Source organism: Artemia sp. Qi Xiang Cuo, chromosome 5, assembly GCF_049724085.1.
Source record: "Artemia sp. Qi Xiang Cuo chromosome 5, ASM4972408v1, whole genome shotgun sequence".
Classification (NCBI taxonomy): Eukaryota; Metazoa; Arthropoda; class Branchiopoda; order Anostraca; family Artemiidae; genus Artemia; species Artemia sp. Qi Xiang Cuo.
In genome coordinates, this window is record NC_142798.1 from 29306072 (window position 1) to 29325906 (window position 19835).

Here is a 19835-nt window from a genome sequence, read left to right on the forward strand (position 1 = left end):
TTTCGTAAAGAAAGATTTAAGGGAAATTTGAATTTCTTGGGGAGGGTATAAAGAATGAAGTTTGAATAGATAAGGATTAAGGAGGAGAGTGCGCAGCTGTGTTGGCCTCAGGCAGCTCAGTGCTGCAGTAAGTTATTAGTAGTAGTATCATTATACGGCAAAGATATAGAAACGTAATACGGTTGGATTAAATAAAAGAGATGTCATAACATAAACATAGCCTACTGAATAGTAATAAAGATGTCGTAAAAACTAATATACAAGGAAGACTAAGAGGTAAAGCGATATAAACAATTTTAATATTTTCAAGCTATTAACAATCACAAATCCGCAGAAAAAAAAATCACATTATTCAAAACATATCAAATAAAATCACTGGTTTTCTTGTCTATTAAAATTTATTGGCGGAAATGAATTAAAGAATCAAAAAAAAAAAAAAAATAGCACAAAGCACAAAGTTAGAGCGAACGGACGGACTCATTAAGAAATAAAAATAACGCAACAAAATATATAAAAACTAATATAAAGCATCATAAGCAGGTAAGAAGTAAGTTTTTTATATATAGATAAATACGATAAAAGAGAAAGTTTCAGGCACTAGAATTCCCGTCTAACGGTGAATCGCATCCAGGCGACTTACAATAGACACAGTCGAAATAACGCAAGGCGAAACACTGTACAAAAGTATTTACATAGCTGGAATCGAGTAGCTGGCAGTCTTATAGGCAGTTCCATGAACTAGTCTGAAAGTAAAGAAAAATCTAATTAATAAGTAAATCTCTAGTAAACCTATGTGTTGTTTTTCCTTTAGGCAGCCGCCTAAACTTTTCTGAAATCAAACAACTGTGTTTTTGGCTAGTAATTGTGTAATAATAATCTTGCAAAATAATTTGCCATGCCAATTTCAACTGTAGAAAAAAATAAACTACCCACAGGGTTCGTTTTTAGATTTAAGCAAATATTTAAGCAAACTTGGTTTTTAATTGGTGAACTACTTAACTTCTGAACTAGAAAATTTCGGAAAACCATGAACTACGTTCTTGGGTATATTTCGGAATAAATCGAAGATCGAACTTTGAAAGTTTAAATTAATTTTACAGGTTCATTGTCTGTTTTTAATTATACACCTTTCAACTGTGTCATTATTTTGGATTACTTTAATTTATCCTGAATTGACGTTACGTCTCCAAATACTCATTTAACGTTATAAATAAAAAAAAACAAGTTTTTTTAACTGAAAGTAAGGAGCGACATTAAAACTTAAAACGAACAGAAATTATTCCGTATATGAAAGGGGCTGTCCCCTCCTCAACGCCTCGCTCTTACGCTAAAGTTTTTTATTGTTTAACAAAAATAGAGTTGTGAGAAAGTCAAACTTCAGCGTAAAGAGCGAGGCTCATATACGGAATAATTTCTGTTCGTTTTAAGTTTTAATGTCGCTCCTTACTTTCAGTTTAAAAAACTTGTTTTTTTTATTTAATTTCTGAACGTTTTTGAAGTAATGGAGGTTTTGATTTTGGCTCACCGTACATGAATAATTAAAACAAAAATTGTATATTAATTTTACTTTTATTTGGTTAAATGGCTTTCTCCAAACTTGTTGAATTTTATTTACGAACGTTTTTATTAGTAATAAATATACGTAACTTACGAATGAACTTACGTAACTAACTTCTATATTCATATATTTTTAATACGTATATTAGGGGGTTTGCCCCCTATTCAATACCTTGCTCTTTAAGCTAAAGTTCGAATTTTGTTCCAATTCTTTAAAAATGACCCCTTAATCACAAAGGCGCTAATTAGAATAAATAACTCTTATGAAAGTACTAAAAAATGTTTGGCTTAAAGAGCGAGGTCTTGACTAGGGGATGAACCGAATCATATACCTAGTAATTTCTGTTTGTTTTAAGTTTTGATGTTGCTCCTTACTTTCAGTTGAAAAGCTTGTTTTTTTTATATTTAATTTCTGATTTTTTAAACAATGCTGGGGAGTCCGGAGCCCCCTTCATAGCAATATCCCTTCCCCCATGAAAACTTCCTTCATGTAAAGATCCTCCCACATAACCCCCGACCCTCTCCCACCCCCCACTACCAGAAAAAAATTCCCCAGAAAACGTCTGTAGGATACTTTCCAATAACCAATGCTATATGTTAACATTGGGTAAAGTTCATAACTTTCAGCCCTCCCCCCGGGGGCTTCAGGGGATTAAGTCATCCTAAAAGACATAATTATCATATTTTCGACCATACTAAACAAAAGGGCTATCTCAAAATTTTGATCGGGTGACTTTGGGAAAAAAATGAGCGTGGGAGGGGGCCTAGTTGACCTCCATTTTTTTGGTCACTTAAAAAAGGGCACTAGAACTTTTAATTTCCGTTCCAATGAGCCCTCTTACGATATTCTAGGACCACTGGGTCAATACGATTACCCCTGTGAAAAATAAATAAAAAAAAAAACAACAAATAAACACGCATCCGTGATCTTTCTTCTGGCAAAAAAAAAAGATGGAAAATTCCACATTTTTGTAGATAGGATTTTGAAACCCCTACAGTAGGGTTCTCTGAAACACTGAATATGATGGTGTGATTTTCATTAAGGGTCTATTACTTTTTGGGGGTCTTTTCCCCTTTTTTCCAAAATAAGCCAAATTTTCTCAGGCGCGTAACTTTTGATGGGTAAGATTAAACTTGATGAAACTTGTATGTTTGAAATCACAATTGAAATATGATTCTTTTGATGTATCTATTGGTATCAAAATTCCGTTTTTTAGAGTTTCGTTTCCCTTTGCGCCGGGTCGCTCCTTACTTACAGTTCTTTACACGAACTGTTTGATTCTGAGAATCAACAAATATATAAAGTAAAACCATTTGCAAGGTATCTAACGCTTGGAAAACTTAGGAAGGTAGTCAAAATAGAGGTTTCAAAGCAGAAGGTTGAAACAAAAAATTTCAACTATTCAGTATATTTGAAGCAATATCTAAAAATAATGATAGCAAATAATAAAAGCTGTGTCGGCAATATATAATAAAGAATCAAGAATTTATATTAAAATGAACATTGAACAAGAAGTAAATTGAACATTCTTTGGCATTGGTTTTCTTCATCGGGCACGTGAAATCTGGCGGTCGATACGAAATTCCATTTCTGCTAGATTAGAAATTTTTACCCAAAATTTTTCGCCTATTGTTCTCTTTTATTTTTTGTGCTTATTTAAATTTAACTCATATATTTTCTTTCTTTTTTTGTTTGCTAATAGCATAAACGAACACGAAAATACTATGTATTTTCACTCTTATGAAGTGAGTTTACCATATCTCTCACATGAGCCTTTCAAAAGCCTATCTTACCAAGTCTAGCTTCTTAATTATAAATTAAATAAAAAAAACAAGTTTTTTAAACTGAAAGTAAGGAGCGACATTAAAACTTAAAACGAACAGAAATTATTCCGTAGATGAACGGGGCTGTCCCCTTCTCAACGCCTCGCTCTTTACGCTAAATTTTTTTATCGTTTTAAAAAATAAAGTTGTGATAAAGAGTTAAACTTTAGCGCAAACAGAGAGGCGGTGAGGAGGGGCCCTTGCGGTTCATATAAGGAATAATATCTGTTGGGTTTAAGTTTTAATGTCGCTCCTTACTTTCAGTTTAAAAAACTTTTTTTTTTAATTTCTGATCGTTTTTTAGTTAATGCAGCTTTTATTTTGGCTAACCGTCATTGAATAAGTAAATAAAATTTGCATAAGAATTTTACTTTTCTTTTGCTAAATGGATGTCTTTACAAATTAACTTACGTAACTAACTTCTATATTCGTATATTTTTCTTCTAGCAAAAAATACAAAGTTGCAGATTTTTGCAGATATGATCTTGAAACCTATGTAATAAGGTTTTCTGATACGCTGAATCTGACGGTGGGATTTTCATTAAAATTCTTTCACTTGTAGGGGATGTTTCTCCCCTCATAAAAAAATCAAGTAAATTTTCTCAGACTCATAGCCTTTGACGTGTTATACTAAACTTAATAAAATTATATATTTAGAATCAGCATTATAAATACATCTTTTGGTACATTTATTGACATCAAAATTCAGTTTTTTAAAAGTTTCGATTACTATTGAGCCGTATCGCTTGTTTTTTTATTGTTTTTTTATTACGTATATGTTATTACGTATATGAGGGGGTTGTCCCCTTAGTCAATAACACGCTCGTTACGTTAAAAGTTAAAAAAAAATTTAATTCACAAAACCCAGAATCAAAAAGGCCGTGTAATTAGAATAGATAGCTCTTTTGAAAGCACAAAAAAAACTGTAGCGTAAAGAGCGAGGTATTGTCTTGGGGGAGAACCCCCTCATATACGTTATAATTTCTGTTTGTTTTAAGTTCTAATGTTGCTTCTTATTTTCAGTTGAAAAAACTTGTTTTTTTTATTTAATTTCTGATCTTTTTTTAAATGATGCTGGGAAATCTGGAGCCCCTTCATAGAAATGTCCCTTCACCCAACTAAACAACCTCCAACGACAGATTCTCCAGAGTAACCCCCTCCTCCAGCCCCCCCCCCTCCAGAAAAAAATACTTCCTGAAAATTTATGTATACTTACCAATAACAAATAAATAATGCTGGCAAGTCCGGCGCCCCCTTCATGGCAATTTACCTTTCCCCATGAAAACTTCCTTCATGCACAGATCCTCCAACATAACCCCAGGCCCACCCTTCCCTCCCACTACCAGAAAAAAACTCTCCTGAAAACTTCTGTATACTTCCCAATAACCAATACTATATCTTAGCATTGGGTAAAGTTCATAACTTTTAGCCCTCCCCCCGGGGAGTTCGGGAGATTAAGTCATCCTAAAAGACATATTTCTTATATTTTGGACCATGTTGAACAAAATGGCTATCTCGAAATTTTGATCGGGTGGCTTTGGGAAAACAATAAGCGTGGGAGGGGGCCTAGTTGCCCTCCATTTTTTTTGGTCACTTAAAAAGGGCACTAGAACTTTTAATTTCCGTTCCAATGAGCCCTCCCACGATATTCTGGGACCACTGGGTCAATACGATCACCCCAGGGGAAAAAATAATAAAAATAAACACGCATCCGTGATCTTTCTTCTGGCAAAAAATACAAAATTTCCACATTTTTGTAGATATGACCTTGCTACCTCTACAGTAGGGTTCTATGATACGCTGAATATGATGGTATGATTTTCATTAAGGATCTAAAACTTTTAAGGAGTCTTTTCCCCTTTTTTTGAAAATCAGTCAAATTTTCTCAGGCGCGTAACTTCTGATGGGTAGCACTAAACTTGATGAAAGATATATATTTTAAATCAGCATTGAAATCTGATTCTATTATCGTATCTATTGGTATCAAAAACCCGTTTTCTAGAGTTTCGGTTACCATTGAGCCGGGTCGCTCCTTACTTACAGTTCGTTACCACGAACTGTTTGATAAATAAACTTTATTCAGTAACAAACACACTACTAAAATAAAGCTTCATATCAACAAGAAAATGAACTTCCTACCATCGACCACTTAATGCTGTTTTACAGCCAACTTGAACTACTCCATACTAGATACAATTATGCACACACATACACACAAACACCATCATATTACGGGATTTTTTACCACCTTATAATTCGGATATTAAAATACGCACCATCATTGAAACTTTTTTAGTTTTCTTCCGTTTGTTAATCGAATTGATCAAACTGGCATTTAACGGTTCATAAACGGCTGGAAGTATTCGTTGTCTGTGTAGGATTGATAGACATTCTGTGGGTATGATACCATTCGCTTTGGGAACTATGAGTTTAAGATGGTTAAGTCTCTTTTACGTCTTAATAAATTCCCTGTAGAAAACTACGCTTTCCTTTCCACCCATTTTTCCACTACAAAAACACCGTTTCAAATCAGTTGGTGATCGTCTAGCGTGTCAATTGTTTTTAGTAAGGGAGCAAAATATAACAGTTACTTTATGGCCGGATAAGTCACCTATAGAGGTTTAGGAGCGAAAAAACCCATGCTTTTACACCTTCCTCCCCTATATAATTTTCATCAAGTTTAGTCTTACCCATCAAAAGTTACGCGCCTGAGAAAATTTGGCTGATTTTCGAAAAAAGGGGAAAAGACCCCCTAAAAGTTATAGAACCTTAATGAAAATCCCACCATCATATTCCGCGTATCAGAGAACCCTACTGTAGATGTTTCAAGCTCCTATCTGCAAAAATGTGGAATTTTGCAGTTTTTGCCAGAAGAAAGATCAACGATGCGTTTTTTTTTTTTTTTTTTTTTTTTTTTTTTTTTTTTTTCCCAAGGGGTGATCGTATCAATCCAGTGGTCCTAGAATATCGTGGGAGGGCTTATTGGAATGGAAATTAAAAGTTCTAGTGCCCTTTTTAAGTGACCGAAAAATGGAGGGCAACTAGGCCCCCTCCCACGCTCATTTTTTTCCCAAAGTCACACGATCAAAATTTTGAGATAGCCATTTTGTTCAGCATGTTCGAAAATATTATAAGTATGTCTTTTAGGATGACTTAATAACCCGAAGTTCCCGGAGGGAGGGCAGAAGTTATGAACTTTACCCAATGTTAACATATAGTATTGGTTATTGGGAAGTATACAGACGTTTTCAGGGGAGATTTTTCCTGGTAGTGAGGGGTGGGTGGGTCGGGGGTTATGTGGGAGGATCTTTCCATGAAGGAAGTTTGCATGGGGGAAGGGACATTGCTATGAAGAGGACGCCGGACTTCCCTGCATTATTTAAAAAAAGATCAGAAATTAAATATAAAAAACCAGTTTTTTAACTGCAACAGCAGCAACATCAAAACCTTAAACGAACAGAAAATATTATATATATGATTTGTTTTACCCCCTAGTGAATACCTCGCTCTTTAAGCCAAAGATATTTTAGTACTTTCATAAGAGCTATTTATTCTAATTAACGGCCTTTGTGATTAAGTGGTCATTTTTAAAGAATTGGAACAAAATTCGAACTTTGACTTAAAGAGCAAGGTATTAACTAGGGGCGAACCCCCTAATATACGTATTAAAAATATATGAATATAGAGGTTCGTGACGTAAGTTAATTCGTAAGTTATGTATATTTATTACTAATAAAAACGTTCGTAAATAAAATTAAACAAGTTTCGAGAAAGCCATTTAACCAAATAAAAGTAAATTAATATGCAAATTTTTTTTTAATTATTCATGTACGATGAGCCAATATCAAAACCTGAATTTATTCAAAAACGTTCAAAAACTAAATTTAAAAAAAAAAAGTTTTTTTAACTGAAAGTAAGGAGCGACATTAAAACTTAAAACGAACAGAAATTATTCCGTATATGAAAGAGACTGTCCCCTGCTGAACGCCTCGCTCTTTATGCTAAAGTTTGACTTTTTTACAACTCTATTTTTTTTTAAACAATGAAAAACTTTAGCGTAAAGAGCGAGGCGTTGAGGAGGGGACAGCCTCTTTCATATACGGAATAATTTCTGTTTATTTTAAGTTTTAATGTCACTCCTTACTTTCAGTTAAAAAAACTTGTTTTTTTTTTATATAATATCACCAAAACCTACGAGGTTTCATTACTTAATTGAAAATTTAAATTTCTTATGGCCAATACTTAAACCGATCGTCTTACTTCTCGACACTGACAACTTGTTCAAAAAATCAGCAAAACTCCGAAAGTTAAATGTGAACATTCAGGGCGCCAGGTGCTCAAGCACCAACAAGTTTGGACCTATAACTCGTTGTTGTTATTTCCAAACCTATGAGATAATTGCCAAAAATAATCTGCTAAGCTGCTCTCAAAGGGAGGATCAGATGGGCAATGTATGTTTCATCGACCTTTGATCTTTCTTATCGACGCTGCTCTGATGACCCTTTGAGAACAGTTTAGTGAACGGTTTTTGGCAATTATCTCTGAAGTATGATCATTTCATAATGACAGCGATGGAATGAACAGCAAAGCCAGCTATACGGAAATGCATGAAAGATACTTTTTTTCATAAATGCAGACACAGGGTTCTCACTGTCCAACTGTAATATCTATCAATGTCCCTGTTAGTGCTCAAATATAAAATAGAATGTTAAAAAGCTCAGCTTTGCTAACATACATTTTAGCGGTATCAAGTTAATACCCGACTATTGAAACATATCTTACAATATACCATGCTATAGGTAAAAAGCATAGACCATTACATAATAATTCTACTATTCCTTGTTATAACATTATAAAACATAGCAAAGAAAAATAACTCAAATTCTTAGGCTTTTTTCCTCAATGGGAACAAAAACCGGAATTTATAAAGTGTTATAAATCTCAAAGAATACAATCTATCTTTTTATATATGTAAATATTATCGAATATGCAAGGCGAAACTGTTTAAATGACAAATAAAATGATAAAATATAACTTTAATTTTGTCAGGTGCCTTGTCATATTTGAAACTGATTAGATTAAAAGAAAACCGAATATAAGAAAAGATTGAAACATACCACGTAAAATGTTGGAAAGACAGCCAAGAAACGAGACCACCATAGGTTAGTAATGTCTGAAACAGAAAAACTTTTCAAATGTTTTGCCAAATTAGTATTGTTTAAAAGAGAGATGAAAAAGCGAAATCGTCAATTTTGACGCAAGTAATTGTACGACCAAAAATGGAAGCGATAGTCAATGAAGTTGGAAGATTCTTCGACAAAAAAAAAGGAAAAGAAGAAAGTAATATATTAGAGAAAATTCGACGGTTTTCAGAAGGCTATAATTGTAATACAACTTGTCTTAAGAAGTTAACAGGCTATTAAACTGTTCTTAACAATGTATAGTACAACAATTCTCCGTTGGCTTTATCACTCTGAACATATATGTTTTCATCAGTAGTTCCCATTAGTGTTTAAAATGTATCATTGGCTAATATCCAGATGATATAAGTTTAATTATAAACGTTTCTTTTTACGGTAGATTTTTAAGTGTAACGTCATGGATTTTAATAATTCATTGCTTAGTCATGTGCAGCTAACCTTTTATATATTAAATAATTACCAACTGTGCAGATAGTTAGACTGCACAACAGACAAAAATGTTCATTTGACAAAGCTGCTTTATAGAGTAAGGAGAGGCTGATAATATTATGCATACCTTCAGCAAAGTTGGGATTAACCCTAAAATAGAAACAGATCTAGGGCCAGGGGCGGATCCAGGACTTTTTTTTGGAGGGGGGCGCAAAATAGGTTAATCAGATAAACTTGCGTTGGGAACAAGTTTAATTAACGCAAACTTGCGTTAAAGAAGTAAGCTACACTACTTTAGACGACTTTAGGGGGGCGCCCCTCGCCCCCTGGATATGCCACTGTCTAGGGCTTTCAGCCCCTGGCACACTGAAGCTTTGCAGGCGGAATTACTACTGCATAGCTAAACTGGGTCAACCTAAGAAGTACTATTACAGATATATGGCGTATTGTAGACTTTTTTAAAGTAATATGACAAAATAAAACTAATCCTTAATAAAACGAACTTTTTGTAGGCTGAGCTAGATGAAATTGGAACTGCTCGGGTGGCAATCTAATCAAGTCAGAGAAGCAAAGAGTATGGGGAAAAAATCCTTGCTATTTGAATTTTTATGTCCGAGCCAAAGAGAGCGCGCCAAAAGTACTGTTTAATTCCATTGGATTATCTTTTGACGTTAATCGTCACGTTTTCATTTTGCCAATCGGATTATTTCTTATATGTGTATCAGAAAAATCAGCCAAATAACCTCTCCTCTTTTTAACAATTGTTGTATTTATCTGTTGCTGCCAAGTGAAATTTTTGAGTCCGTAAAAAGAATGTAAAACCGGATTGGTTCTTTTGTATGAAATTTTAAGCAAGTAAAAAAGTAAAAATTCTTTTATGCAAAATTTTTTTAAATGTAACCTTCTATTTATCTGCTCCCGAAACGTCGGGTGCAAAATAATTCATTTTTTTTATGTAAGGCTGTTGCCATGTATATGGAACACATATCAAAAGTACATTTCAAAATGTACTTAGTGGGATTGTCTTCTAAAAATATTATCCTGCGTTTGGTGGAAATAAATTTAGTTGATGAATGCTTGTTCTTTAGAGAATAAAAATACAATTTTATTATTGTGTTCACGGCAGTGCTCACTTATTAAAGAGCGAAGCTCACTCCACTATCAAAAACTAAAGAAATGCCCTTTTGAATGAGTTTTCAAATCCAAGGATTTGCCATTTGACACGGATTAAGGAAGGATAACTTATATCAACTTAAAACTAAAAGTAATGATGGAAACAGATTTAGGGAAAATTCAAAAAGGAACTTGAAAAACATCGCAAATGGTGATGAGCCGAAATAAAAAGTATACCATTAGAATTCCCATGTCTGAAAACCTTTCATTAGGGTTTTTCAGGATGCTATCTTTAAAACTCAAGAGAATCACATTTCGCCCTGGGCAGCATTGGAATACAAGGATTACTTTTTTTTTATTTTCTGCCAGGGCTAGCAGGCAACGGAAAATTGTAAAGAAATGGTTAATGGCTCCTTTGAAAGCTAATGCTTCCATCTAGCTTCTTTAATATCCAGAAGAAAAAAAACAATAAGCCTTCCAGAGGCCAATCTGCCTAAGTCTACTTTTTACATTTTTGAGGTTTTGTGATTTCTGTAATTCAATTCGACTCATTTAACCACGGATTATCAAAAGGCGCATGTTCATGAGTAGCAAGGGTAGGCTAACCACCTTTGTCAATAGAAATCCAACCTCTAAAAACAGAAGTTAGAAAACAATATATTCATAAAATTTCGTTTTGATGCTGATTCTATATACATAAAATTCTTGAGTTTATAGTCACCTCCAAAAGTGATTAAATAAAAAAAACAAGTTTTTTAAACTGAAAGTAAGGAGCGACATTAAAACTTAAAACGAACAGAAATTATTCCGTATATGAAAGGGTTCGCTTCGCTCAACGCTTCGCTCTTTACGCTAAAGTTTTTTATTCTTTTAAAAAATAAAGTTGTGAGACAGAGTCGAACTTTAGCGTAAAGAGCGAGGCGTTGAGGAGGGGACAGCCCCTTTCATATACGGAATAATTTCTGTTCGTTTTAAGTTTTAATGTCGCTCCTTACTTTCAGTTTAAAAAACTTGTTTTTTTTATTTAATTTCTGATCGTTTTTTAGTTAATGCAGCTTTTATTTTGGCTCACCGTCATTGAATAAGTAAAAAAAATTTACATAAAAATTTCACTTTACTTTTGCTAAATGGATGTCTCTAAATTTGGTTATGACGTAATTTACAAATTAACTTACGTAACTAACTTCTATATTCGTATATTTTTCTTCTGGCAAAAAATAAAAAGTTGCAGATTTTTGCAGATATGAGCTTGAAACCTATGTAATAGGGTTTTCTGATATGCTGAATCTGACGGTGTGATTTTCATTAAAATTCTTTCACTTGTAGGGGATGTTTCCCCCCTCTTTAAAAAATCGGGTAAATTTTCTCAGATTCGTAGCCTTTGATGAGTAATACTAAACTTAATAAAATTTATATATTTAGAATCAGCATTATAAACACATTCTTTTGATACATTTATTGACATCAAAATTCCGTTTTTAAAAGTTTCAATTACCATTGAGCCGTATTGCTTGTTTTTTTTTATTGTTTTTTTATTACGTATATGTTATTACGTATATGTTATTACGTATATGAGGGGGTTCTCCCCTTAGTCAATACCACGCTCTTTACATTAAAAGTAAAAAAAAAATTTGATTCACAAACCTCTGAATCACAAAGGCCGTTTAATTAGAATATATAGCTCTTTTTAAAGCACTAAAAAAACTGTAGCGTAAAGAGCGAGGTATTGACTTGGGGGAGAACCCCCTCACATACGTTATAATTTTTGTTCATTTTAAGTTCTAATGTTGCTTCTTACTTTCAGTTGAAAAAACTTGTTTTTTTTTTATTTAATTTCTGATCGTTTTTTAAATAATGCTTGGAGATCCGGCGCCCCCTTCATAGAAACGTCCCTTACCCCCAAAAAACATCCTCCACGGAAATATTTTCCAGAGTAACCCCCTCCTTTAGCCCCCCCCCCTCCAGAAAAAAATCCTTCCTGAAAATGTCTGTATACTTCCCAATAACCAATAAATAATGCTGGCAAGTCTGGCGCCCCCTTCATGGCAATTTCCCTTCCCCCATGAAAACTTCCTTCATGGACAGATCCTCCAACATAACCCCCGACCCCCCCACTACCAGAAAAAATACTATATGTTAACATTGGGTAAAGCTCATAACTTTCAGCCCTCTCCCTGGGAACTTCGGGGGATTAAGTCATCCTAAAAGACATATTTATCATATTTTCGACCATGTTGAACAAAATGTATATCTCAAAATTTTGATCGGGTGACTTTGGGAAAAAAGTAAGCAGGGGAGGGGGCCTAATTGCCCTCCAGTATTTTAGGTCACTTAAAAAGGGCGCTAGAACTTTTAATTTCCGTTCCAATGAGCCCTCCCACACTATTTTAGGACCACTGGGTCGATACGATCACCCCTGGGTAAAAAAAAAACAAGAAAAAACAAATAAACACGCATCCGTGATCTTTCTTCTGGCAAAAAATGCAAAATTCCACATTTTTTTAGATAGGAGCTTGAAACCTCTACAGTAGGGTTCTCTGATACGCTGAACATAATGGTGTGATTTTCATTAAGGTTCTATAACTTTTAAGGGATCTTTCCCCCTTTTTTTGAAAATCAGCCAAATTTTCTCAGGTGAGTAACTTTTGATGGGTGATACTAAACTTGATAAAAATTATATATTTGAAATCATCATTGAAATCTGATTCTTTTGATGTATCTATTGGTATCAAAAACCCGTTTTCTAGAGTTTCGGTTACCATTGAGACGGGTCGCTCCTTACTTAAAGTTCGTTACAACGAACTCTTTGATTAACTCAAGGACATTCGTGTAAATTTAGAAGAATAAGAGAGGAAGCACTCTCTATTAGGGGGAGGGTATTTGGGGAGGGATCATGATGAGGATTATACCATCAACTTAAAAACGTCCTAAATTGTAGAGTGAAGGTTTCAACAACCTATCCACGAAAATACGAAATTTTGTATTTTTCCTGAAAATGCAGTTGAGGAATAGCGTGTCATTGTTATTTTTTTCTGGTTCTCTTTTTTACCAAGGGTAATCGTATCGAACAAGATCTGCACCTGATCCTACATCTGTAGGGAAACAGAAATTTAGAATTTTTTCTCTCGTCAGCCTAAGTACTAGCCAGGTAAGTGGAATGTAACTAAACCTGGCAAATACCTACAGTTATGATTCCCGTTCTCCGCGCTTAGCTCAACCTTTGTAAGGAAACGAAGTGTTCTTGCCATCCGCATCCATGACAACTGCTTATTGGATTTCAATTCCTAATGGTAGGGCTTAGCAGCCACGTTTTTTGCTGGAAACAAGCACCACATAACCTTTTAGGCGTTATTTTGCTTTTTGGTTAGGGTACGTCTTCGCGTCTACTAATCAACCGTTTTGCGGGCCGTCCTTAGTCGTAAGGCATCCTCCTATAGGGTGGCCCTGTAGGCAAAACAAACAGAAACTGCTTGGATACAGAGATCTGTCAAAAATAGTCTTCATTGCATTCCTTCGATCGTTTTTCACGTAACCTTCTGCTTTAGTTTACTAAATTCACTGCAAAGGTCAGTCGTCAAGCAGCCTGGGATACTTCGGAACTTTGACCCATCATGAATAGCATTTTCAGCAAAATTTCTCGGTGCCACAGTGCCGGGAGTCTAGTAATTGATTGACGCATGCTTATCCAACTTTCATATCTTATATTTTTATTCATTTGTGTTTTAATTTGACTGAAATAAATAAGCAAATGAATAAAAAATTCTTCCGTTCACAAACATTCTACATTTTCTCACCGACTACATGCCTTCATTTATGGAATGACAAGCCACATGATGGCCGCAACCCACAGGTTAAGAAATGATGACTTAGAGTCTCAGTTAAATAGTTTGGTATTATAATCTGTCTTACATATTCAAATCATTGACAAACGAAGAACAGATTGGACTGTATTCACCTTTTCCATTTTAAATTCGGTGCCAACTTATGATTCATGGACCCTATGTTGGAACCAAAGTATAATCACCTACGGAACAAGTACTGACAAAACCTATCCTCTCCACACAAAAAAAGTAACCCTTTGTATACCTATGCGAACCTGGCAACTAAAAACCGTAGTTACACAATTCATCCCGGTCACTCGTCGCCTGAATCACGCTCTAGCTTAATTATTGGCCGGAGTCAAAGTCCTTTTGCTCGGAGCGATTAAGTAGTACAACATTTTGTGTCTAGAGGCGCTGAGGTACGCGGAGTCACTTTTGGAGAGTTTTGTCAGTACTTGTTCCGTAGGCGATTATACTTTGGTTGGAACGTAGATTCTGAAGGTCTTGTTTGCAAGCCTAGCCTGTTTTGCAAATATGACCAACCTATTGATTAGCTTTTGATAAGCCGAGTATACGTTTGTCTGGCCGCACTTACAATGGACTATGATCGACCTATATCATACCAAGCTATCGACAAAAAATTAATCAAGTGGCTTCGATTTCTGGCATCATTAGCTGGGCTCAACGAAATTCTAAACTCCCCCACCTGTGTTCAATTATATTCAATTATGTTTAAGTACAAACAGATCAGAAATGATGCCGGATTTCACAGTCTGTTTTTAAGCAAGTTTAGACAATTCTATAAGAAAAATTAGAGGGAGCATCGTTTTGGTGTGGTGAATGAATGGATCTGAAACTCAGAAATCCTTTAATATAAGTATTTTTGGGTTTAAGTTATAGTTGTAGGCATGTCACAAATCCCATGTTTCACAAGAAACAAAAAACTTAACGCTCTGAAACATTTGGAAGCTTTCTAACGGGCAACATCTGCAAAATCAGAGCAAAATCAGGAAATAAACTTCAGAGCTCTTATTAGCTCTTAATTATAAGTTTTCAGTCCAAACAATAATTTTGACATTTTTTAGGATTTTTCTCTATGCTCAATTTAATTTATTTTTAACCGTTAGTAAAATAGCCGCATAGCTTTCATAAATAACAAGCTATCACTAAGATACAGAAAAATAAAGTGCAATCACCAGCATGCGAAGGCAAAGTTAATGTATTTTCATGTTATTTAATAGCAGCTATGTCTAATATATACAAATTTAAATACAATATCAAAAAAGAAACTGAATAGAAAAGGAACAGTGGGCTTTTAACACGGGCTTAATATGAAGTTAAAAAAAACTAGCGCCGCTGACAGAACAGTACTGCCCAGCAGGGCTAGAAAAATTCAAATAGTCCTTAAATAGAATATAACTTATTAAATTTAGGATTGTAATAATTTAAAAATAAAAGCAAAAAATAAAATTATATTTAACAATAAAGCAAACGTAAAAAGGGTAAACATGTTCTTTTTTTTCCATTGGGCAAAACTGAGTATTTTATCTTCGGTCCAATACAAATCAAAATTAAAGAAGACATAAGTAAATGATATACAACCGTTATTTCGTTCAATGTTTTGTAATCAGCTTTCTTTCTACGCTCATCATTCTCCCATCCTTTTTGTATAAGACAGTTTCACCTTTTTTCTATGCAAAATAGTGTCTCACCTGTGTTGTCGGAGGTTCTCCTGCCTTTTAAAAGTTTTCCCACAGACATCACACGAATAATTAACCTCCTCTCTGTGACTCCTTTCATGAATCATTAAGTTATAGGACTTGGTAAACCTTCGCTGGCAGTACTTACAGACATAGTCTGCTCTTGGAGTCACTCCAGCCACCCTTCGTCGGTAGGCGGAGGTTCTATCTTCAGTGTCCCATGGCATAACAGCGAACATCTTTGTTTGTCTAAAAAGAACAGCTTTTATTACAAGTCTGTTTAGGTTCGAATCTAAGCTTGAACCAAAAAGGTAAATTTTGAGGATACCACCAGATGGCTAATTTGACAGTGTATATATATATACAAATCTTTCAATTAGCCAACCGGCCAACCAGTACTTTAAGCCTAGGAGTCCAGCTGGACATAAGGAAGAATATTAAGAAAACAATTCTTACTCTATAATATGCAGAGTAATCCTAGTTAACTCATTTTGCAGGGGGAGCCTTTATCTTCACTCCTTTACTTGTTTTTCCAGTTTTTCTAAGAAATTCATGAATTTCTTAGAACCTATATATTCATAGAATATATACCCCCATTTCCCTAATGTGCAAATATGTACCTAGAACTGGATCCTCAATCTAAATATAACATCTATTTGCATCACAAATGAACTTTACTCCAACATTAGCTATATGGTGGATGTCCAAATTTTGAGAGGGCTGTACATAAGAGCTCTATGTTCCGAAAAGAAATGTTTATGTCAGTTTAGGTTTTTGGAACTTATTTAGTAGCCGGGCAACACGTGAGAAGAACCGCCTATACAATCTCAAAGATCCTATTGAAAAACAGGTTTCTGCTGTCTAGTGAGGTATTGCTCACTCTGTGAAAAATATTTAAACTTTAGTTTTTTGGGGTTAAAGGGGCAAAAAAAGGTACCTAGGTTAAAGGTTACGCATTTAATATATGCTATGCCCTACCTCCACCCCCCCTCTAATGTGCCAATATATTGCCCAAATTTGTTTCTGAACTATTATATTTTCATCATACTTTGTTTTATTTCATTAGCATTAACCAAACTTCACTTCTCGTGTGTTGCCCGACTACTAAATAAGTACCAGGTTTTTTCATTAATTTATAAACATATTAGTTGTTTAACTGGAAAACCGCGTTGCAATACCGTGTTAGTGGGGCAATTTTATGGCAGAGTCTATTTAAATATTTTAAAATAAAGAAATGAGCACTTAAGTATTTATGACTGAAGAGATTTTAGGCGTAGGGCCGTACGTTTTTCTTAACAAGAGCTTCGATAAATTCGAGCGTTTAAATTAATTCCTTTTTAATTTTTGAATACTAAAGCAAAGTTTGAATTCTAAAATTTTAGCGACTGGGAAAAACTAGAGAGAAAGCAGAAAAAGAAGAAAATAGAAGATAAGCCAGAGAAACAGAAAAGAATGCAAAAATCACAGAAAACAAAACCTAAAACTAAATATGAGTTCTGGCCATTAAAAGCGCAGCAATTAACAGCCCTACAAGGCATGTTTGGCCGATTGAATGGGCAAGAAAGAGTTAAAAAACACAGAACTTTCTAGTAATAAAAACAAGTTATACGCAGGAACGGCATTTACTGCGGGCAGCTGCCCCTCCCAGACCTCTGTTTGCCCTCCTCGTCCCCACCTACCCAAGTTTGCCCCTCCAGCTAAAATTTAGTTTCTTCAAAAACCTTGTCAAAACTAAGATAAGCCTGCATAATTCAAGCATCCACAAAAACGTGCAAGTTTTCTTTATTATATCTTTACCTTTATGGCACTATATGGCTCATTTTTCACTGTCATTTCCACTTGATTTGGGAAAATTGGTTCTAACTTTGCCCCTCCCCCAATGGATTTTGACAAAATTACGCCACTGGTTATACAAATTTTGAGCTACAATATATGGCTCATTAAATTAGCTTGGCCAGGTGATTAATTATATAACGTTCGTTTATAAAGGAAACAGTGATAAGAAAATAAACAATGGGACACAGTTAAATTTTATCAGCCATCTTAACGTTTAATAATTACTAACTATTAGAAATAGGCCTATAATAATAATGATTATAATAGTTGGTTGTTTGACATTAGATTAACTCTTGTATCTATTTTATTTTGAATCTTTGGTGTGAAAAGACCGAGAAGAATAAAAATGCACAAAAATCACGATAGAGCAGTGACTTTACATACTAAGAGTCGGAAAAAGGACCAAGTCCAAGAAGAGAAAGTCATGATTGAGTCAACGTCAGAAAAAAAAAAAAAAAAACACATAGAAGGATCCGAAAATATTCAGTTTATTCCAATAGTGGTTTCCTAAAGATAGTGTTTAAGAATAACTGAAAACGAATCACTAGTTGTTTCGTAGCAAATACCAACAGGCAGAATAATAATAAAAAAAAATATGCAAAATGTAGAACCAAGATGGGTAAACTAGAAAACAGTAGCAACACTTTCTGTGAACACTTGTGTGATTCTGCGATTCAAAAAAGTGATCAAAATGTGTTATCACCAGACGTGTTACAAAAGTGTCTACTTTTATCTATGTGCTTATTCCTGAATAAGAAGATGACGAATTGTTATTTCTTTTAATCTCTTTTTTATTTCACAGCTTAAAAGAAAAGAATATTGTTTAATATTTAATAGGTTACGCTAAAGTTTTACGCTCGTTTTTTTAACTGAAAGTAAGGAACAACATTAAAACTTAAAACGAACAGAAATTATTCCGTATATGAAAGGGGCTCGCTCTTTACGCTAAAGTTTTTTTTATTGTTTTAAAAAATAAAGTTGTCAGACAGAGTCAAACTTTAGCGTAAAGAGCGAGGCGTTGAGGAGGGGAAAGCCCCTTTCATATACGGAATAATTTCTTTTCGTTTTTAAGTTTTAATGTCGCTCCTTACTTTCAGTTTAAAAACACTAGTTTTTAATTCAATTTCTGAACTTTTTAAAAATTAATTTTGCTTTGATTTTGGCTCACCGTATATGAATAATTAAAACGAAATTTGCATATTAATTTTACTTTTTTTGGCTACATAGCTTTCTCGAAATTTTGTTATGACGTAAGCTACCTTTCGAATTAGCTTACGTAACGAACTACTATATTTGTCTATCTTTATTACATAAATTAGGGTGTTCGCATCCTAGTCAATACCTTACTCTTTTATCTAAAATTCAAATTTTGGTCCACTTCTTTAAGAATGGCCCCTTAAGCACAAAGGCCATTAATTAGAATAAATAGCTCTGATGAAAGCACAAAAAAAACTTTAGCGTAAAGAGAGAGATAATGACTAGGAGGCAAACTCAATCATACACATAATAATTTCTGTTCTTATTTCTGTTTTAAATTTTAATGTTGCTCCTTATTTTCAGTTGAAAGAATTATTTTTTTTTATTATTTAATTTCTGACCGTTTTTAAAATTATGCTGGGAAATCCGGCGCCCCCATCATAGCAATGCCCCTTCCCCCATGAAAACTTCCTCCATGGAAAGATCCTCCTACGTAGCGCCCGACACCCCCCCACTACCAGAAAAAATCTCCCCTGAAAACTTTTGTATACTTCTCAATAACCAATACTACATGTAAACGTTGGGCAAAGTTCATAAATTGCAGACCTTTCCCCGGGGAGTGCGGGGGATTAAGTCATCCTCAAAGACATAGTATTGTTTTTTTCGACCATACTGCAACAAAATGGCTATCTCAAACTTTTGATCGGATGACTTTGGGGAAAAAATGAGCATAGGACGGGGCCTAGTTGCCCTCCATTTTTTTTTGGTCACTTTAAAAGGGCACTATAACTTTTAATTTCCGTTCGAATGAGCCCTTCCGCGATATTCTAGGACCAATGTTTCGATACGATCACCCCTAGGAAAAAAAAAGAATAAACACGCATCTGTGATCTTTCTTCTGGCAAAAAACACAAAATTCCACATTTTTGCAGATAGGAGCTTGAAACTCCTACACCAAGGTTCTCTGATACGCTGAATCTTATGGTGTGACCTTCATTAAAGTTCTATGACTTTTAGGGGGTTTCCCCCCTTTTCGAAAATAAGGCAAATAACTTTTGATGGGTAAGACTTGATGAAGCTTATATATTTGTAATTAGCATAAAAATCTGATTCTTTTGATGTATCTATTGGTATCAAAATTCCGTTTGTTAGAGTTT

The 19835-nt window shown here is 34.5% G+C and overlaps 1 protein-coding gene across 4 annotated transcripts in view; it reads right to left on the minus strand.

Moving 5' to 3' along the window:
• Window positions 1–277: 277 nt before the first annotated feature.
• The window catches only part of drm (odd-skipped family member drumstick), a 39384-nt gene continuing 19826 nt past the window's right edge, over window positions 278–19835 (minus strand). For 3 of the 4 annotated variants that reach the window (XM_089088799.1, XM_089088800.1, XM_089088801.1), the window contains exons 2-3: window positions 15658–15894; window positions 278–743 (exon numbers count right to left, since the gene is read on the minus strand). In XM_089088799.1, coding sequence (XP_088944925.1) covers window positions 689–743; window positions 15658–15894 — 292 coding nt within the window. In that variant the 3' untranslated portion in view covers window positions 278–688. Of the gene's footprint in view, window positions 744–8498; window positions 8555–15657; window positions 15895–19835 lie in introns of all 4 variants that reach the window. The other variant, XM_089088803.1, reaches the window with a different exon arrangement.